Consider the following 22240-nt stretch of genomic DNA (forward strand, 5'->3'; position numbering starts at 1 on the left):
CATTAACTTTAAACATGTTAATGGTTTGTCTCCAAAGCCGCTGTAGCAGGTTCTGTACCAGAGGCGATATACACATTATAATTGTGTATTCGCTGTGTGTACACTTCCAGCCTAAAGTAGTGTAAGTGAGTGAGACTGAGGGGCTTTCTCAGGTGGAAGGACATATGTTCCTTCCTCTTTCACACTTCCTCCTCCACCAGCCCAGATGTCCCAACACAACTGGATTTGTATTTTTCTTGTTTGTGTTGATATTCAAACTGAGCTTTAACATTTTCTCTTCAAGATGCACTATGTAACTCAAGGTAGACACTGCAGACACTGGGGAAGGGTTAAGTGTCTTGCCCAAGGACACACCGGCAGTATTTAACCGCCGACCTAAGGATCAGAGGGCGAGCACTAGGGCAAGTTACTACTGCTAAAAGGGTGTTCTCTTGGTGTACTTGTAGTGTACTCCTGGTGTGTACCCCTGGTGTGTACTTGTGGTGTAAGGTTGTACTCATGGTGTATTCTTGGTGTACTTGTGGTGTAAGGTTGTACTCATGGTGTATTCTTGGTGTACTTGTGGTGTAACGGTGTACTCCAGGTGTATTCTTGGTGTACTTGTGGTGTAAGGGTGTACTCCGGGTGTACTTCAGCTGTACTTGTGGTGTAAGGGTGTACTCTAAGTGTATTCTTGGTGTGCTTGTGGTGTAACGTGTACTGCAGGTGTATTCTTGGTGTGCTTGTGGTGTAAGGGTGTACTCCAGGTGTATTCTGGTGTACTTGTGGTGTAAGGGTGTACTCTAAGTGTATTCTTGGTGTGCTTGTGGTGTAACGTGTACTGCAGGTGTATTCTTGGTGTACTTGTGGTGTAAGGGTGTACTCCGGGTATATTCTTGGTGTACTTGTGGTGTAAGGGTGTACTCCGGATGTATTCTTGCTGTACTTGTGGTGTAAGGGTGTACTCATGGTGTACTTCAGCTGTACTTGTGGTGTAAGGGTGTACTCATGGTGTATTCTTGGTGTACTTGTGGTGTAACGGAGTACTCCGGGTGTATTCTTGGTGTACTTGTGGTGTAAGGGTGTACTCCGGGTGTATTCTTGCTGTACTTGTGATGTAACGGTGTACTCCGGGTGTATTCTTGGTGTACTTGTGGTGTAAGGGTGTACTCCAGGTGTATTCTTGGTGTACTTGTGGTGTAACGGAGTACTCCGGGTGTATTCTTGGTGTACTTGTGGTGTAAGGGTGTACTCCAGGTGTATTCTTGGTGTACTTGTGGTGTAAGGGTGTACTCCGGGTGTATTCTTGGTGTACTTGTGGTGTAAGGGTGTACTCATGGTGTATTCTTGGTGTACTTGTGGTGTAAGGGTGTACTCCGGGTGTATTCTTGGTGTACTTGTGGTGTAAGGGTGTACTCCGGGTGTATTCTTGCTGTACTTGTGGTGTAAGGGTGTACTCCGGGTGTATTCTTGCTGTACTTGTGGTGTAAGGGTGTACTCTGGGTGTATTCTTGCTGTACTTGTGGTGTAAGGGTGTACTCGAGTGTATTCTTGGTGTACTTGTGATGTAACGTGTACTCCGGGTGTATTCTTGGTGTACTTGTGGTGTAACGGAGTACTCCGGGTGTATTCTTGGTGTACTTGTGGTGTAAGGGTGTACTCCAGGTGTATTCTTGGTGTACTTGTGGTGTAAGGGTGTACTCCAGGTGTATTCTTGGTGTACTTGTGGTGTAAAGGTGTACTCCAGGTGTATTCTTGGTGTACTTGTGGTGTAAGGGTGTACTCCAGGTGTATTCTTGGTGTACTTGTGGTGTAAGGGTGTACTCCGGGTGTATTCTTGCTATACTTGTGGTGTAAGGGTGTACTCCGGGTGTATTCTTGGTGTACTTGTGGTGTAACGGAGTACTCCGGGTGTATTCTTGGTGTACTTGTGGTGTACTTGTGGTGTAGGGGTGCACTCTGGGTGTATTCTTGCTGTACTTGTGATGTAACAGTGTACTCCGGGTGTATTCTTGGTGTACTTGTGATGTAACGTGTACTCCAGGTGTATTCTTGGTGTACTTGTGGTGTAACGGAGTACTCCGGGTGTATTCTTGGTGTACTTGTGGTGTAAGGGTGTACTCCAGGTGTATTCTTGGTGTACTTGTGGTGTAAGGGTGTACTCCAGGTGTATTCTTGGTGTACTTGTGGTGTAAGGGTGTACTCCAGGTGTATTCTTGGTGTACTTGTGGTGTAAGGGTGTACTCCGGGTGTATTCTTGGTGTACTTGTGGTGTAAGGGTGTACTCCGGGTGTATTCTTGGTGTACTTGTGGTGTAAGGGTGTACTCCGGGTGTATTCTTGCTGTACTTGTGGTGTAAGGGTGTACTCCGGGTGTATTATTGCTGTACTTGTGGTGTAAGGGTGTACTCTGGGTGTATTCTTGGTGTACTTGTGATGTAACGTGTACTCCGAGTGTATTCTTGGTGTACTTGTGATGTAACGTGTACTCCGGGTGTATTCTTGGTGTACTTGTGGTGTAACGGAGTACTCCGGGTGTATTCTTGGTGTACTTGTGGTGTAAGGGCGTACTCCAGGTGTATTCTTGGTGTACTTGTGGTGTAAGGGTGTACTCCAGGTGTATTCTTGGTGTACTTGTGGTGTAAAGGTGTACTCCAGGTGTATTCTTGGTGTACTTGTGGTGTAAGGGTGTACTCCAGGTGTATTCTTGGTGTACTTGTGGTGTAAGGGTGTACTCCGGGTGTATTCTTGCTATACTTGTGGTGTAAGGGTGTACTCCGGGTGTATTCTTGGTGTACTTGTGGTGTAACGGAGTACTCCGGGTGTATTCTTGGTGTACTTGTGGTGTACTTGTGGTGTAAGGGTGCACTCTGGGTGTATTCTTGCTATACTTGTGATGTAACAGTGTACTCCGGGTGTATTCTTGGTGTACTTGTGATGTAACGTGTACTCCAGGTGTATTCTTGGTGTACTTGTGGTGTAACGGAGTACTCCGGGTGTATTCTTGGTGTACTTGTGGTGTAAGGGTGTACTCCAGGTGTATTCTTGGTGTACTTGTGGTGTAAGGGTGTACTCCAGGTGTATTCTTGGTGTACTTGTGGTGTAAGGGTGTACTCCGGGTGTATTCTTGGTGTACTTGTGGTGTAAGGGTGTACTCCGGGTGTATTCTTGGTGTACTTGTGGTGTAAGGGTGTACTCCGGGTGTATTCTTGCTGTACTTGTGGTGTAAGGGTGTACTCCGGGTGTATTCTTGCTGTACTTGTGGTGTAAGGGTGTACTCCGGGTGTATTATTGCTGTACTTGTGGTGTAAGGGTGTACTCTGGGTGTATTCTTGGTGTACTTGTGATGTAACGTGTACTCCGAGTGTATTCTTGGTGTACTTGTGATGTAACGTGTACTCCGGGTGTATTCTTGGTGTACTTGTGGTGTAACGGAGTACTCAGGGTGTATTCTTGGTGTACTTGTGGTGTAAGGGCGTACTCCAGGTGTATTCTTGGTGTACTTGTGGTGTAAGGGTGTACTCCAGGTGTATTCTTGGTGTACTTGTGGTGTAAAGGTGTACTCCAGGTGTATTCTTGGTGTACTTGTGGTGTAAGGGTGTACTCCAGGTGTATTCTTGGTGTACTTGTGGTGTAAGGGTGTACTCCAGGTGTATTCTTGGTGTACTTGTGGTGTAAGGGTGTACTCCGGGTGTATCCTTGGTGTACTTGTGGTGTAAGGGTGTACTCCGGGTGTATTCTTGGAGTACTTGTGGTGTAAGGGTGTACTCCAGGTGTATTCTTGGTGTACTTGTGGTGTAAGGGAGTACTCCGGGTCTATCCTTGGTGTACTTGTGGTGTAACGGAGTACTCCGGGTGTATTCTTGGTGTACTTGTGGTGTAAGGGTGTACTCATGGTGTACTTCAGCTGTACTTGTGGTGTAAGGGTGTACTCATGGTGTACTTCAGCTGTACTTGTGGTCTGGGGTGTACTCATGGTGTACTTCAGCTGTACTTGTGGTGTGGGGTGTACTCATGGTGTACTTCAGCTGTACTTGTGGTGTGGGGTGTACTCATGGTGTACTTCAGCTGTACTTGTGGTGTAAGGGTGTACTCATGGTGTACTTCAGCTGTACTTGTGGTGTGGGGTGTACTCATGGTGTACTTCAGCTGTACTTGTGGTGTGGGGTGTACTCATGGTGTACTTCAGCTGTACTTGTGGTGTGGGGTGTACTCATGGTGTACTTCAGCTGTACTTGTGGTGTGGGGTGTACTCATGGTGTACTTCAGCTGTACTTGTGGTGTGGGGTGTACTCATGGTGTACTTCAGCTGTACTTGTGGTGTGGGGTGTACTCATGGTGTACTTCAGCTGTACTTGTGGTGTGGGGTGTACTCATGGTGTACTTCAGCTGTACTTGTGGTGTGGGGTGTACTCATGGTGTACTTCAGCTGTACTTGTGGTGTGGGGTGTACTCATGGTGTACTTCAGCTGTACTTGTGGTGTGGGGTGTACTCATGGTGTACTTCAGCTGTACTTGTGGTGTGGGGTGTACTCATGGTGTACTTCAGCTGTACTTGTGGTGTGGGGTGTACTCATGGTGTACTTCAGCTGTACTTGTGGTGTGGGGTGTACTCATGGTGTACTTCAGCTGTACTTGTGGTGTGGGGTGTACTCATGGTGTACTTCAGCTGTACTTGTGGTGTGGGGTGTACTCATGGTGTACTTCAGCTGTACTTGTGGTGTGGGGTGTAGTCATGGTGTACTTCAGCTGTACTTGTGGTGTGGGGTGTAGTCATGGTGTACTTCAGCTGTACTTGTGGTGTAAGGGTGTACTCCAGGTGTATTCTTGGTGTACTTGTGGTGTAAGGGTGTACTCCAGGTGTATTCTTGGTGTACTTGTGGTGTAAGGGTGTACTCCGGGTGTATTCTTGGTGTACTTGTGGTGTAAGGGTGTACTCCGGGTGTATTCTTGGTGTACTTGTGGTGTAAGGGTGTACTCCGGGTGTATTCTTGCTGTACTTGTGGTGTAAGGGTGTACTCCGGGTGTATTCTTGCTGTACTTGTGGTGTAAGGGTGTACTCCGGGTGTATTCTTGCTGTACTTGTGGTGTAAGGGTGTACTCCGGGTGTATTCTTGCTGTACTTGTGGTGTAAGGGTGTACTCCGGGTGTATTATTGCTGTACTTGTGGTGTAAGGGTGTACTCTGGGTGTATTCTTGGTGTACTTGTGATGTAACGTGTACTCCGAGTGTATTCTTGGTGTACTTGTGATGTAACGTGTACTCCGGGTGTATTCTTGGTGTACTTGTGGTGTAACGGAGTACTCAGGGTGTATTCTTGGTGTACTTGTGGTGTAAGGGCGTACTCCAGGTGTATTCTTGGTGTACTTGTGGTGTAAGGGTGTACTCCAGGTGTATTCTTGGTGTACTTGTGGTGTAAAGGTGTACTCCAGGTGTATTCTTGGTGTACTTGTGGTGTAAGGGTGTACTCCAGGTGTATTCTTGGTGTACTTGTGGTGTAAGGGTGTACTCCAGGTGTATTCTTGGTGTACTTGTGGTGTAAGGGTGTACTCCGGGTGTATCCTTGGTGTACTTGTGGTGTAAGGGTGTACTCCGGGTGTATTCTTGGAGTACTTGTGGTGTAAGGGTGTACTCCAGATGTATTCTTGGTGTACTTGTGGTGTAAGGGAGTACTCCGGGTGTATCCTTGGTGTACTTGTGGTGTAACGGAGTACTCCGGGTGTATTCTTGGTGTACTTGTGGTGTAAGGGTGTACTCATGGTGTACTTCAGCTGTACTTGTGGTGTAAGGGTGTACTCATGGTGTACTTCAGCTGTACTTGTGGTCTGGGGTGTACTCATGGTGTACTTCAGCTGTACTTGTGGTGTGGGGTGTACTCATGGTGTACTTCAGCTGTACTTGTGGTGTGGGGTGTACTCATGGTGTACTTCAGCTGTACTTGTGGTGTAAGGGTGTACTCATGGTGTACTTCAGCTGTACTTGTGGTGTGGGGTGTACTCATGGTGTACTTCAGCTGTACTTGTGGTGTGGGGTGTACTCATGGTGTACTTCAGCTGTACTTGTGGTGTGGGGTGTACTCATGGTGTACTTCAGCTGTACTTGTGGTGTGGGGTGTACTCATGGTGTACTTCAGCTGTACTTGTGGTGTGGGGTGTACTCATGGTGTACTTCAGCTGTACTTGTGGTGTGGGGTGTACTCATGGTGTACTTCAGCTGTACTTGTGGTGTGGGGTGTACTCATGGTGTACTTCAGCTGTACTTGTGGTGTGGGGTGTACTCATGGTGTACTTCAGCTGTACTTGTGGTGTGGGGTGTACTCATGGTGTACTTCAGCTGTACTTGTGGTGTGGGGTGTACTCATGGTGTACTTCAGCTGTACTTGTGGTGTGGGGTGTACTCATGGTGTACTTCAGCTGTACTTGTGGTGTGGGGTGTACTCATGGTGTACTTCAGCTGTACTTGTGGTGTGGGGTGTACTCATGGTGTACTTCAGCTGTACTTGTGGTGTGGGGTGTACTCATGGTGTACTTCAGCTGTACTTGTGGTGTGGGGTGTACTCATGGTGTACTTCAGCTGTACTTGTGGTGTGGGGTGTACTCATGGTGTACTTCAGCTGTACTTGTGGTGTGGGGTGTACTCATGGTGTACTTCAGCTGTACTTGTGGTGTGGGGTGTACTCATGGTGTACTTCAGCTGTACTTGTGGTGTGGGGTGTACTCATGGTGTACTTCAGCTGTACTTGTGGTGTGGGGTGTACTCATGGTGTACTTCAGCTGTACTTGTGGTGTGGGGTGTACTCATGGTGTACTTCAGCTGTACTTGTGGTGTGGGGTGTACTCATGGTGTACTTCAGCTGTACTTGTGGTGTGGGGTGTACTCATGGTGTACTTCAGCTGTACTTGTGGTGTGGGGTGTACTCATGGTGTACTTCAGCTGTACTTGTGGTGTGGGGTGTACTCATGGTGTACTTCAGCTGTACTTGTGGTGTGGGGTGTACTCATGGTGTACTTCAGCTGTACTTGTGGTGTGGGGTGTACTCATGGTGTACTTCAGCTGTACTTGTGGACTTCTCACCCCACAGCGCTGCGCACAGGATCTCGGAGTTGAACCTCTTCTTGTATTTCCTGATCTCGGGCGTGTCACTCTGGGGACGGGTGTTCACCGGGTTCACGTTGACCACGGAGCCTTTACGGGAGGCATCGGCCCTCAGCGCCTCCGCTAGCCGCGCATCGTTAGCATAGCCTAGGACGTCAAAAGGAAGGGCTTAAGAGGGCATGAAGGAAGCAGGACACAGCGGGCGGGGTGGGGGTCAAACACTAACATTAGAAACATGCATTACTGAAATCAAATACAAATATAAAAATAAAGTAAAAGCAACAGAATAATAATAAAAGTCAAAAGCAACTAAAATCATTTTCTGTTTTATACGAACATGGATAAATAATGATATGGATTTATTCTTTTAGATGTCCAGTCAGAGGCTGTAGTATTGAATTACATTTACAATTATTGAATGAACTTTACTTTTCAGGCTTGGTGATCATACAAATGAAATAAAACAAAAAAAATGTAATTATAGTCTACGCTAATCAATATCTTAAAGTGCACGACCACTGATTTCATTAACATTTAGGCCGCAGTTATTTTATTACTTGGTTTACGGATTTTTGAATGAAATATATTGAACAGGCGGACGAATATAAATATAATTTCCATTTCAAAAGATTTTTTTTCCGGGTTTACCCAAAAGGCACCACGGGAGGAGAGGGGGGGTGAGTGTAACAGTAGATTTAGTAGAATTAGACAAGGGCAAAAGCTTGTCTAATTTACAAAATAGTAACTACGTATTGATGATATAGAGGAAAATGCCAAACCTTTAGGGTTTTGCATTACCCCCTGATATAAAGGTTTGGCCTTTTGGTCCAGTTTCAAATGTGTTTGTATTTTCTTAGCAAAGGTTTATTTTTTTACCATATTCTTCCACAGTTAGGGTAAAGTTAGGGTAAGTATTAGTGGTTTATAGGTTTAGGAACTGTTAATTGAGTTCAAATGTGTGATTTTTAACATGTAGCACTAGCCCTACAACGACATGTCGAACAGTTCATTTTTAGAACTCTACTTCCTGTATTTTGTTTTACATTTCTCCAACTTTTATTCACAAACTTCCGCTTGAATGATGTAAAGCTATGATACATTTATCACAGGTACAATCCCACCAAATGACATCATAATATGAACAATTTCTCTTGCAAATTACCATATCATTAATAGACTTTGTAATTATGTCATGTTTTGTTTATGTCAGTACTTGGAGAAAGTTACAGTATTTTTGCCTTGTCTTTTTCCTAATTACTTGAGTGATATTATGTTTTTGAAGTAGTAATCTTACTCCAGCTAAACCGTTGGCTTCTCTTCCACCTCTGATTATAAGACTCTGTCCATATTCAGCCAAAGCGTGAATGAGACGTACCAACATTATTGAGGGCGGAGCCTGTAGAGGGCGACACCTGCAGCAGCCGCGGGTCGATGAAGGGCGTGAAGGAGGACGAGGACTTGTGTTTCTGCATGTTGTTACTGGACTGGCTCTGAGCAGGGACATGTGACACTTTTAATACACAAGACACCAGATCACACTTCATGTTCAGAAGAGAGTGACACACAAACAGGATATGGACAAAATGATCATGCAAATCAATCAATAAATGGGTGTCCAACTTAAAATACGGGGTTGTCAAATGAGCCAGGGTAAAACGTATGGGTCATGAACAAAAGGTAGATTGAATATACTGGGATTATACTTGCCGCTGCGCTCCTATCTGCTATGGGAGCTACAACTAGAAACATTTACATTGGTTTAGTGATAGCTTTCAGGAAATTTGCATTTTGATTATCCATCCATCCATTTTCTACCGCTTGTTCTCTTTCGGGGTCGCGGGTGACTGGAGCCTATCCCAGTGACTTCGGGCCTTAGGCGGGGTACACCCTGGACAGTGGCCAACTTGACGCAGGGTTAACACAGAGACATACACATTCTCACATTCATTCACTAGGGCCAATTTAGAGTCACCAATTTTGCCTAACACAGCCGGAGAACCCGGAGAGAACCCACGGTAACACGGGGAGAACATGCAGACTCCACCCAGAGAGATCATGTGATGTTGGTCTGGTCCGGGAATCGAACCCATGATCTCCTTCTTAGGAGGCATGAGCGCTAACCGCCTTTGCCACCGTGCACCCTTTTTGATTATATTTATGGCCTCGCTCGTGTCTGTTGGATTTATCCGTCTATCTTATGAGTTCATCTGGGGAGATTCGATATTTCTACGTAGGAGCAGAAATATAATGAGCTTGGACACTTGATTCAGGAACATATTTAAGAAAATGAAGAAGAACAACGGCTCGGGCGGGCTAGTCAAACTACAAGTAAGCTAGCTTGCCATAAGCACTGGATCCATCTGGCTTGTGGACTCCTGGACGAGGAGGAGCTGCGATGGAGCTCCACACACTGCAAACCCGGTTCTCTGAGCCGTTTTTCTTCTTCATTTTATCAGACAATTTCTCAAAATAAGTGTCCAAGCTCATTATATGTCTGCTCCCACCTAGAAATATAGAAAATCCCAGGTGAATTTGTAATATAGACGGATAAATGCAACAGATTTGACCTCAGTCCGACAGACACGAGGCAACCATCATCCCCAAAATCAGATTGAGAATATTTAACCAAATAATGGAGACTGAAGGATTCTAGTAAATGTATAGAGTGTATTAAGAAGGGAAATCACGCAATGTTCTTTTTGAAATTTAGATTTTAGTTATTGAGATGAAAAAAATAATTTGCAGATGTGTTTTAGAGTCTGCATTGACCTTATTCAGCCCCGCCCACTTTATAACCGCACTTCCGGTCCAGCGGGAATTCCGTTGGTTTAAATGGAGAACGAGGGAAAAGTCCCGCTAAAATATGTTCTAAAGTCGATTGATTTTGTGTAAAATCTCCAAGTCAACACTGCACCGATTCAATGGGCCCGAAAACGGCTTTTTAGTCTGTGTGGAAGTGATTTGTCTGGAGGTCGGCAGCTCTATGATAACTAATACAACCAGAGGAAGGATTAGGTGGTACGAGACTAAGGGGAATAGTCTAGAAAACAGGACATTATTTCATATAATAATCATGATTAATCGATCAATCAACGAATTAGCTCTAAAGATTAAAGCTGCATGTAAAATACTGTACATTTTCACCCTGGTGGTAAAAAATAAATAAATACTTAATTCAAATAACATTAGACTAAAAAAAATGTATCTTCATTTGGGAGAGTGAACAAGGCCAGCAGAGGGCGTAGTGATTCTGGCCACATTCTACCTACTCATCACACGATGTTGTGCACTAGTGTGGGCCTGGGACATACCTCCTGCAGCATGGAACTCTTTTCCAGTGGGTTCAGGAGGCTGTGGGGAGACGAGTGCGGGGACGTGTGTGGGGACGTGTGGGGGGACGTGTTTGGGGACATGTAGCCCAAGGGAGAGGGCGACTGCTGGCTCTGCTGGAGGAGGTCCGGCAGCAGGTGCAGACGACTCCTGTCTGGGGCGGGATGGGAGGCATGGGGGTGGTGATGATGGCGGTGTGGGTGGTGTGGGGACGGGGAGCTGGGTGTGACGTAGTTGGACCCTGATGGAGGGCCCTGCTGCTGAGCCGGAGCGCCGCGCCCACGGCCTCTGGCTGCGCTCTGGAAGTAGAGAGACGGGAACAGGGCGATGGGTCTACGCGAGTGCCTGAGGAGCTCCGGGGACGGGAAGATGTTAGCTAAAGCTGGGCAGCTAACGTGGCTATACTACAGTCCACAGGCACAGGAAGGGTTAATCCAGAGAGACAGGAAGTTAGAGCAAAGCATTACATTTGAACACTTGAAACCCTGGAAGAAGATGAGTGGTTAGTGTTTGTGCCCATAACGCCTGCTGTAAACGCTCTAGAACATTGTCAATTAAGTAAGTTAAAGAACTGCTACTGTGTTGAAAATGATAGTATTGTATACAATTATGATTATAATATAAAGACATGGTAAAAGTCGTAAGACTACTGCATGTATGTTTTCTCATTGTGTGTTTACAGCATGTTTTAGCTTAAGAACAATGGGAGAAACTCCCAATGAGCAAACTCCATAGAGAAGGTCCCACAGGGCCCCACAGGGGGCCCCACAGGTCCTGGGAATTAAACCTAAAACCATCATGCTTCAAGACAAAAGTTCAACCTTCCACCCTGCAATGTAAAAGTAAACCCCATTTTATTTGTTAAACTCCTATTTATCCAGCTCTGAGCCTGAAACATGAAGCTGCTCCTTATGAAAGTAGAACAAAAGAGTGAGAGATGAACAGAACATGAAGGAGGAGAACATGAAGGAGGAGAACATGAAGGAGAACATGAAGGAGGAGAACATGAAGGAGGAGAACATGAAGGAGAACATGAAGGAGGAGAACATGAAGGAGAACATGAAGGAGGAGAACATGAAGGAGAACATGAAGGAGGAGAACATGAAGGAGAACATGAAGGAGGAGAACATGAAGGAGAACATGAAGGAGGAGAACATGAAGGAGAACATGAAGGAGGAGAACATGAAGGAGGAGAACATGTGGAGAACTCAAAAGGATGATGTGTGGCACAGATGGTCCAGTCTATCCCAGTGGGTCAGTCCGGTTGAGTCCGGTTGAGTCCGGTTGGGTCCGGTTGGGTCCGGTTGAGTCCAGTTGAGTCCGGTTGAGTCCAGTTGAGTCCGGTTGGGTCCAGTTGAGTCCGGTTGGGTCCGGTTGGGTCCGGTTGTACCTGCCGGACGATCAGGGTGCTGTCTTTACAGGGAGTGGACCCAGCATCACTCTCTCCCTCGTCACGGACCACCATGGTTTTCCCCGAGGCCTCTCCATTACTCAGCCTGTCATGCACAAGTCACAGTGAAGATTTCGTCTGAGGAAATTGTCCAGTATCACATTAAATTGCCTTCAGGCATTGTCAGGTGTGTCAGGTGTGTCAGGTGTGTCAGGTGTGCCAGGTGTGCCAGGTGTGTCAGGTGTGCCAGGTGTGCCAGGTGTGCCAGGTGTACCAGGTGTGCCAGGTGTGCCAGGTGTGCCAGGTGTGTCAGGTGTGCCAGGTGTACCAGGTGTACCAGGTGTACAAGGTGTACCAGGTGTGCCAGGTGTGCCAGGTGTGTCAGGTGTGTCAGGTGTGCCAGGTGTGCCAGGTGTACCAGGTGTGCCAGGTGTGCCAGGTGTACCAGGTGTGCCAGGTGTGCCAGGTGTGTCAGGTGTGCCAGGTGTGCCAGGTGTGTCAGGTGTGTCAGGTGTGTCAGGTGTGCCAGGTGTGCCAGGTGTACCAGGTGTGCCAGGTGTGCCAGGTGTGCCAGGTGTGTCAGGTGTGCCAGGTGTACCAGGTGTGTCAGGTGTGCCAGGTGTGCCAGGTGTACCAGGTGTACAAGGTGTGCCAGGTGTACAAGGTGTGCCAGGTGTGTCAGGTGTGCCAGGTGTACCAGGTGTACCAGGTGTGCCAGGTGTGCCAGGTGTGTCAGGTGTGCCAGGTGTACCAGGTGTGTCAGGTGTGCCAGGTGTACAAGGTGTGCCAGGTGTACAAGGTGTGCCAGGTGTGTCAGGTGTGCCAGGTGTACCAGGTGTGTCAGGTGTGCCAGGTGTGCCAGGTGTGCCAGGTGTGCCAGGTGTGCCAGGTGTGCCAGGTGTGTCAGGTGTGTCAGGTATGCCAGGTGTGCCAGGTGTGTCAGGTGTGTCAGGTGTGCCAGGTGTGTCAGGTGTGCCAGGTGTGCCAGGTGTGTCAGGTGTGCCAGGTGTGTCAGGTGTGCCAGGTGTGTCAGGTGTGCCAGGTGTGTCAGGTGTGTCAGGTGTGCCAGGTGTGTCAGGTGTGCCAGGTGTGCCAGGTGTGCCAGGTGTGTCAGGTGTGCCAGGTGTGCCAGGTGTGTCAGGTGTGCCAGGTGTGCCAGGTGTGCCAGGTGGGCCAGGTGTGCCAGGTGTGTCAGGTGTGCCAGGTGTGCCAGGTGTGTCAGGTGTGTCAGGTGTGCCAGGTGTGCCAGGTGTGTCAGGTGTGCCAGGTGTGCCAGGAAACATTTTTTTAATTTGAATCCATCACATCTAATTTAGACCTGAGCGCACTTCTGAACCAGAAAAGACCCCAAACACAGTGTTATATACTCAACACAGTGTTATATACTTAACGCAGTGTTATATACTTAACACAGTGTTATATACTTAACGCAGTGTTATATACTTAACACAGTGTTATATACTCAACACAGTGTTATATACTCAACACAGTGTTATATACTCAACACAGTGTTATATACTTAACACAGTGTTATATACTCAACACAGTGTTATATACTTAACGCAGTGTTATATACTTAACACAGTGTTATATACTTAACGCAGTGTTATATACTTAACACAGTGTTATATACTTAACGCAGTGTTATATACTTAACACAGTGTTACATACTTAACACAGTGTTATATACTTAACACAGTGTTACATACTTAACACAGTGTTATATACTTAACAGTGTTGTATACTTAACAGTGTGTATACTTAACACAGTGTTATATACTTAACACAGTGTTATATACTTAACACAGTGTTACATACTTAACAGTGTTATATACTTAACACAGTGATGTATACTTAACACAGTGTTATATACTTAACACAGTGTTATATACTTAACAGTGTTGTATACTTAACACAGTGTTGTATACTTAACACAGTGTTGTATACTTAACACAGTGTTGTATACTTAACACAGTGTTATATACTTAACACAGTGTTATATACTTAACAGTGTTGTATACTTAACAGTGTTGTATACTTAACACAGTGTTGTATACTTAACACAGTGTTATATACTTAACACAGTGTTATATACTTAACAGTGTTATATACTTAACAGTGTTGTATACTTAACACAGTGTTATATACTTAACACAGTGTTATATACTTAACACAGTGTTGTATACTTAACACAGTGTTGTATACTTAACACAGTGTTATATACTTAACAGTGTTATATACTTAACACAGTGTTATATACTTAACACAGTGTTGTATACTTAACACAGTGTTATATACTTAACACAGTGTTGTATACTTAACACAGTGTTATATACTTAACAGTGTTATATACTTAACACAGTGTTATATACTTAACACAGTGTTATATACTTAACACAGTGTTATATACTTAACACAGTGTTGTATACTTAACACAGTGTTATATACTTAACACAGTGTTATATACTTAACACAGTGTTATATACTTAACACAGTGTTATATACTTAACACAGTATTATATACTTGTTATATATACTTGTTGGGGAGTAACTACTGGTGAATACATGTACTATTGGTATGTATTCAGAATACACATTTTGAGTGTATTCTGGTACACTTTAAGAATACATCACTGATCAAATCAAAGGAATTCTTGGTGGAATTTGATCCTGCAATTTAAGTTTCAAACTTCACGATATTAGAGGAATAAAAGGAAACGTTTTTTGTGGGTGTGTGATTATTATATTATTATTTTCTAATTAATTAATTAATGATAAATACACGTTTTTGACACTATAATATAAAGCTGTTAAGTATGAAAGTATTGAGAATACAGTTCTCTGATTGGACAGAATATGTTGCAAACTACATTTGAATGAAGGTATTCAGTATTGAGTATTGAGTATTGAGTATTGAGTATTGAGTATTGAGTATTGAGTATTGAGTATTCAGTGAAGTATTCAGTATGCAGTATTCAGTACTCAGTGTGAAGTATTCAGTATTCTGTGAAGTATTCAGTACTCAGTACTCAGTACTCAGTATTCAGTACTCAGTACTCAGTATTCAGTATTCAGTGAAGTATTCAGTGAAGTACTCAGTGAAGTATTCAGTGAAGTATTCAGTGAAGTATTCCTCCAAACACTGCTTAGCTCGTCCCTTCGGGAGCTACTGCTGGTGTAAACTCATGTATCGCAGACGACTTGCTTTGCTTTGTTGTCCTCTGGTCCAGACGTGGACTCCTCCCCCGCCTCCTGGTCCACCTCCTCGTCCTCCTCGTCCTCACTGGTGTCCGAGTCCTCGCTGGAGGAGGAGTACTCTGTCACTTTGTTCGGAGGACGCACGTCGTCTGCAGCGCGAAGCTCTTTGGCCAGAGCCGTCAGGTCCTGGAAGAGAAAGAACGACAGATGATTGAACGAGTGAAGCCTGAAAACTCTTGGTTTGGTTCAGTGAAGCAGTGAAGCCCCGAGAGAAGCTGGAGACGAGGAGCTGCAGGAGGAAGAGGTCAGAGAAGCAGCCAATGAGAAGCAAGAGGTCCAGTCTGAGTGGGACATGGACAAAGGACGGACAAAAGTTCAGCCAAAAAGAGAAGTGTTTGTAAAGTGCATTTTGATTGTGAAGCTGAGCAATATATGAGAAAATATCATTTGAAATACAATAAGTGAAAGTAAATCACTGCCGTTATTTGAGTAAATGTCACATGATTATTTCTATTGCATCATCAACCAAATCAAGCTGCGTATTAATGGTATTATTGATGAAAATCACAAATTGTTTATTGTTTTTGGCATTGTAATAATCCCCTGTCCTTAGACAAATGTCCCAGCCTCCCCTGTCCTTAGACAAATGTCCCAGCCTCCCCTGTCCTTAGACAAATGTCCCAGCCTCCCCTGTCCTTAGACAAATGTCCCAGCCTCCCCTGTCCTTAGACAAATGTCCCAGCATCCCCTGTCCTTAGACAAATGTCCCAGCCTCCCCTGTCCTTAGACAAATGTCCCAGCCTCCCCTGTCCTTAGACAAATGTCCCAGCCTCCCCTGTCCTTAGACAAATGTCCCAGCCTCCCCTGTCCTTAGACAAATGTCCCAGCCTCCCCTGTCCTTAGACAAATGTCCCAGCGTCCCCTGTCCTGAGACAAATGTCCCAGCGTCCCCTGTCCTCAGACAAATGTCCCAGCGTCCCCTGTCCCTTCCATCTCTGTATTACCATTATAAAAAGAGAATCATTTATATAGTCGACTGGTCACAATTAGTTGATTAATAATTACAGCCCTATAATAATATAATAGGGACTGTTGAGACAATGAGATTGGTTATTTATGATATATTGATCTTGAAATGAGTTAGTGTTGACATTATTGGTTAATGCACTGGCGATGGCTTCACTTTTGAGTCCTTTGTCCACATTTTCAAACCGCCTGGAGTGAGGACGAGTCTGTTAGTGCAGAAAGAAATCCATGTTATGAATCCTCTGTAAAAATGGAAGATCATTTGTCCCTTGACTTGAGTGGAGCAGAACAGGCACAGGCAGTTAGTGAAGGGCCCCGCCCGCAGTTAGTGAAGGGCCCCGCCCGCAGTTAGTGAAGGGCCCCGCCCGCAGTTAGTGAAGGGCCCCGCCCGCAGCCAAAGCACCACACACTCTCAGATGCTACTCTTCTATTGGACAGACTACAGCTAGCAGCTACACGCTAGCTCGAGTCTATCTGGCTCTCACCGCCGGTTTGCTCGGCCAGAGCGCGTCCCTCTTCTCCTCTGCTTTTTTCCCAGCATGCTCGGCTCTCTGGAGGGGAGAGCCGTCGGATTTGGACGAGGCTGAAGAGGTCAAGGGGCAGAGGTCAGTGACAGGAAAAAAGCTGTACCTGATTTTTTTTCTGCATCTGGACGTTTTATTCTCCAAAAACCAAGAAGTGCGCTGTTAGCATGCTAGTTGTTGTTAGCTTCACTGGGACACAAAAAAGTTGCATTTCCAAGTTATGAAAAACTCATTCATTCAAATCTTATTCTGAAAGTTTATGGTTGGGGTCATTTTTTTACAAACTCATAACAGTGAATAATTAGGACGTTACTAATGGAGGGAAAAGTGAGGAATTATGTTTTCAGTTTTTCCTGTTTTTAGACTTAAAGCAACAGCATTTCAAGGTTGGGTTCATGTGATGTCATCTGTGCTAGGTCAGGAGGTCAGGAGGGTTAGGTCTCTGAGGTCAGGAGGGTTAGGTCTCTGAGGTCAGGAGGGTTAGGTCTCTGAGGTCAGGAGGGTTAGATCTCTCAGGTCAGGAGGGTTAGGTCTCTGAGGTCAGGAGGGTTAGGTCTCTGAGGTCAGGAGGGTTAGGTCTCTGAGGTCAGGAGGGTTAGATCTCTGAGGTCAGGAGGGTTAGATCTCTGAGGTCAGGAGGGTTAGATCTCTGAGGTCAGGAGGGTTAGGTCTCTGAGGTCAGGAGGGTTAGGTCTCTGAGGTCAGGAGGGTTAGGTCTCTGAGGTCAGGAGGGTTAGATCTCTGAGGTCAGGAGGGTTAGGTCTCTGAGGTCAGGAGGGTTAGGTCTCTGAGGTCAGGAGGGTTAGATCTCTGAGGTCAGGAGGGTTAGATCTCTGAGGTCAGGAGGGTTAGGTCTCTGAGGTCAGGAGGGTTAGATCTCTGAGGTCAGGAGGGTTAGATCTCTGAGGTCAGGAGGGTTAGATCTCTGAGGTCAGGAGGGTTAGGTCTCTGAGGTCAGGAGGGTTAGGTCTCTGAGGTCAGGAGGGTTAGGTCTCTGAGGTCAGGAGGGTTAGATCTCTCAGGTCAGGAGGGTTAGGTCTCTGAGGTCAGGAGGGTTAGGTCTCTGAGGTCAGGAGGGTTAGATCTCTGAGGTCAGGAGGGTTAGATCTCTGAGGTCAGGAGGGTTAGGTCTCTGAGGTCAGGAGGGTTAGATCTCTGAGGTCAGGAGGGTTAGGTCTCTGAGGTCAGGAGGGTTAGGTCTCTGAGGTCAGGAGGGTTAGATCTCTGAGGTCAGGAGGGTTAGGTCTCTGAGGTCAGGAGGGTTAGATCTCTGAGGTCAGGAGGGTTAGGTCTCTGAGGTCAGGAGGGTTAGGTCTCTGAGGTCAGGAGGGTTAGATCTCTCAGGTCAGGAGGGTTAGGTCTCTGAGGTCAGGAGGGTTAGGTCTCTGAGGTCAGGAGGGTTAGATCTCTGAGGTCAGGAGGGTTAGATCTCTGAGGTCAGGAGGGTTAGGTCTCTGAGGTCAGGAGGGTTAGGTCTCTGAGGTCAGGAGGGTTAGGTCTCTGAGGTCAGGAGGGTTAGATCTCTGAGGTCAGGAGGGTTAGGTCTCTGAGGTCAGGAGGGTTAGGTCTCTGAGGTCAGGAGGGTTAGGTCTCTGAGGTCAGGAGGGTTAGGTCTCTGAGGTCAGGAGGGTTAGGTCTCTGAGGTCAGGAGGGTTAGGTCTCTGAGGTCAGGAGGGTTAGGTCTCTGTGCTAAGTCAGGACCACCAGAGCTGGAGGACTGGGGCAAACATTATTAGAATATGGACCCAAATGAATTCCTCCTTGTGTATGTATATGTAGGTGAGAGGTACGTACTGAAGTTATAAGTGATGCGTCCTCATCATTCACTGTGGTGACCAGAGCCGTCTACTGGTGCCAACAGTGCTACTTCCTGGTTTGTGGACGATAAAAGTACTTTATAATTAGATGCAAACAGTGCACACGGGTCTCATTTTGACCCTAAGAAATGATTTTACAATCTATAGAAAACACATTCATTTCTTCTTAATTATATATATACAAAACATTAATGTGCTCGTTCTGTTGATTGATCTGTGTATCTATCGGCAACACATAGTTCTAAGTCAATATATTGTTCAGGCTCATGGATCTATAATATGACCTGGAGTTTGATTAGTGGCCAAACTACAGTACGGCTGACAGGGCCTGACAGGGCCTGACAGGGGCTGACAGGGCCTGGGAGGGGCTTTCAGAAAGGTCGGATTTGTGAAGGGATTCTTTTAAATTTTAAATCTTCAAAGTGCCTAAAAGTTAGCTTTGTAAGATTTAGTCTGGACTTGGTCTCAGCCCGCGCTGACCACAGGCACGAGCTGACCACAGGCCCGCGCTGACCACAGGCCCGAGCTGACCACAGGCCCGAGCTGACCACAGGCCCGAGCTGACCACAGGCACGAGCTGACCACAGGCCGGAGCTGACCACAGGCCCGAGCTGACAACAGGCCGGAGCTGACCACAGGCCCGCGCTGACCACAGGCCCGAGCTGACCACAGGCCCGAGCTGACCACAGGCCGGAGCTGACCACAGGCCGGAGCTGACCACAGGCCCGCGCTGACCACAGGCCCGCGCTGACCACAGGCCGGAGCTGACCACAGGCCCGCGCTGACCACAGGCACGAGCTGACCACAGGCCCGCGCTGACCACAGGCCCGAGCTGACCACAGGCCCGAGCTGACCACAGGCACGAGCTGGCCACAGGCCCGAGCTGACCACAGGCCCGAGCTGACCACAGGCCCGCGCTGACCACAGGCCGGAGCTGACCACAGGCCCGCGCTGACCACAGGCCCGCGCTGACCACAGGCCCGCGCTGACCACAGGCCGGAGCTGACCACAGGCCCGCGCTGACCACAGGCCCGCGCTGACCACAGGCCCGCGCTGACCACAGGCCCGCGCTGACCACAGGCCCGAAGCTTTCAACAAGGTCGGATGTTGTGCCGATTTTTGCCTATTGTCAAGTCATGAAGGTTTTTACGGTTCTCTTCAAAAGAGCGTTTAGTCTTTAGCTTTGGTTCGCTCTGCACAGCTCGAGCGATTCTCACTGTGATTGGTCAGAGCGGTCACGTGGTAAGTGCATGTACCTCGCTGCTAAGGCGCGGCCATCGACTTGAATGCAATGCCATCTTGCAGCTTGATTGAAACCACGACTATTCTATTTAATTTATCTTTCAGTTTATATTTCAGGCTAATTGAGTTTACTGTCTCTCACTGCCTACACTGTGACCTACACTGTGAACTACACTGTGAACTACACTGTGACCTACGGTCTACACTGTGACCTACACTGTGAACTACACTGTGACCTACACTGTGACTTACACTGTGACACTGTGAACTACACTGTGAACTACACTGTGACCTACGGTCTACACTGTGACCTACACTGTGACCTACACTGTGACCTACGGTCTACACTGTGACCTACACTGTGAACTACACTGTGAACTACACTGTGACCTACGGTCTACACTGTGACCTACACTGTGAACTACACTGTGACCTACACTGTGACTTACACTGTGACACTGTGACCTACACTGTGACCTACACTGTGACCTACACTGTGACCTACGGTCTACACTGTGACCTACACTGTGAACTACACTGTGACCTACACTGTGACTTAAACTGTGACACTGTGACCTACACCGTGACCTACATGTGACTTACACCGTGACCTACACTGTGACTTACACCGTGACCTACACCGTGACTTACACTGTGACTTACACCGTGACCTAAACTGTGACCTACACTGTGACCTACACCGTGACTTACACTGTGACCTACACCGTGACCTACACTGTGACCTACACCGTGACTTACACCGTGACCTACACCGTGACTTACACCGTGACCTACACCGTGACTTACACCGTGACCTACACTGTGACCTACACTGTGACTTACACTGTGACCTACACTGTGACCTACACTGTGACTTACACTGTGACCTACACCGTGACTTACACCGTGACCTACACTGTGACCTACACCGTGACTTACACCGTGACCTACACCGTGACCTACACTGTGACCTACACAGTGACTTACACTGTGACCTACACCGTGACCTACACCGTGACCTACACCGTGACTTACACCGTGACCTACACCGTGACTTACACTGTGACCTACACCGTGACCTACACCGTGACCTACACCGTGACTTACACTGTGACCTACACCGTGACCTACACTGTGACCTACACTGTGACCTACACCGTGACTTACACCGTGACCTACACAGTGACTTACACCGTGACTTACACCGTGACCTACACCGTGATCTACACCGTGACTTACACCGTGACTTACACCGTGACCTACACCGTGACCTACACCGTGACCTACACCGTGACCTACACCGTGACCTACACCGTGACCTACACCGTGACTTACACTGTGACTTACACTGTGACTTACACTGTGACCTACACCGTGACCTACACCGTGACTTACACCGTGACCTACACCGTGACCTACACCGTGACCTACACCGTGACTTACACCGTGACTTACACTGTGACCTACACCGTGACCTACACTGTGACCTACACCGTGACTTACACTGTGACTTACACTGTGACCTACACTGTGACCTACACCGTGACTTACACCGTGACTTACACCGTGACTTACACTGTGACCTACACCGTGACTTACACTGTGACCTACACTGTGACATGGTGACGATGCAGTACATGTGTTGTGTTGCTCAGGGTGAGCCGGGGCACTCACAGCAGGCCCTGATTCTCTCCCCTGACCCACACTGGGAGCCTGGGTGAGAACTGGAGCTGGAGGAGGAGGAGCTTGACCCTCCACTGCCTGTATTATTGGTCAGTCTGGAGCTGGGCGAGACGTGATTGGTCGGTTTGGCTGTCGGCTTCTCCACTCGCTCCCACAGCAGCCGAGGCTCTGCTGCGCTGCAGGAACAACAGGACAGGCACCGGTCAGTTACAAGAATCACTCAAACAATCTGAAATGACGAATGACAGTTTGAAATGACTAATGACAGGTTAAGCCGTCCCCCCATGTGGGGGGACACGCCCATGTGGGGGGACACGCCCATGTGGGGGACACGCCCACTTAAGTGTGTCTTCTCTGTGAAACGACCTCTGTCTTACTGTGTCTAACCTGCTATTTGTGTAACCGAGAGGAAAACAGGAGAGAGGAGAGGCGCAGAGGAGGAGCAGAGGAGGAGGAGAGGAGCAGAGGTGCAGAGGTGGAGCAGAGGAGGAGCAGAGGAGGAGCAGAGGAGGAGGAGAGGAGCAGAGGTGGAGGAGAGGAGCAGAGGTGCAGAGGAGGAGCAGAGGAGGAGCAGAGGAGGAGCAGAGGAGGAGCAGAGGAGGAGGAGAGGAGCAGAGGTGCAGAGGTGGAGCAGAGGAGGAGCAGAGGAGGAGCAGAGGAGGAGGAGAGGAGCAGAGGTGGAGGAGAGGAGCAGAGGTGCAGAGGAGGAGCAGAGGAGGAGCAGAGGAGGAGCAGAGGAGGAGCAGAGGAGGAGGAGAGGAGCAGAGGTGCAGAGGAGAAGCAGAGGAGAGGAGCAGAGGTGGAGCAGAGGAGGAGCAGAGGAGGAGCAGAGGAGGAGGAGAGGAGCAGAGGTGCAGAGGAGGCGGAGGAGAGGAGCAGAGGAGGAGGAGGAGAGGAGCAGAGGTGGAGAGGAGGAGGAGCAGAGGAGGAGGAGAGGAGCAGAGGTGCAGAGGAGGA

At 47.5% G+C, this 22240-nt stretch overlaps 1 protein-coding gene across 9 annotated transcripts in view; it reads right to left on the reverse strand.

The window, feature by feature from the left end:
* The window catches only part of map4k4 (mitogen-activated protein kinase kinase kinase kinase 4), a 158439-nt gene that overhangs the window by 19891 nt on the left and 116308 nt on the right, over window positions 1-22240 (reverse strand). For 3 of the 9 annotated variants that reach the window (XM_072444196.1, XM_072444197.1, XM_072444194.1), the window contains 7 exons: window positions 21275-21459; window positions 16503-16600; window positions 14999-15177; window positions 11794-11899; window positions 10385-10702; window positions 8449-8563; window positions 7053-7241 (listed from right to left, as the gene is read on the reverse strand). In XM_072444196.1, coding sequence (XP_072300297.1) covers window positions 7053-7241; window positions 8449-8563; window positions 10385-10702; window positions 11794-11899; window positions 14999-15177; window positions 16503-16600; window positions 21275-21459 — 1190 coding nt within the window. Of the gene's footprint in view, window positions 1-7052; window positions 7242-8448; window positions 8564-10384; window positions 10703-11793; window positions 11900-14998; window positions 15178-16502; window positions 16601-21274; window positions 21460-22240 lie in introns of those variants that run through there. The other 6 variants (XM_072444195.1, XM_072444200.1, XM_072444199.1 and 3 more) reach the window with 6 other exon arrangements.

Source organism: Eucyclogobius newberryi, unplaced genomic scaffold (genome assembly GCF_026437365.1).
Source record: "Eucyclogobius newberryi isolate DKJ021-1_F unplaced genomic scaffold, fEucNew1.0.hap1 SCAF_14, whole genome shotgun sequence".
In the NCBI taxonomy this organism is placed as follows: domain Eukaryota; kingdom Metazoa; phylum Chordata; class Actinopteri; order Gobiiformes; family Gobiidae; genus Eucyclogobius; species Eucyclogobius newberryi.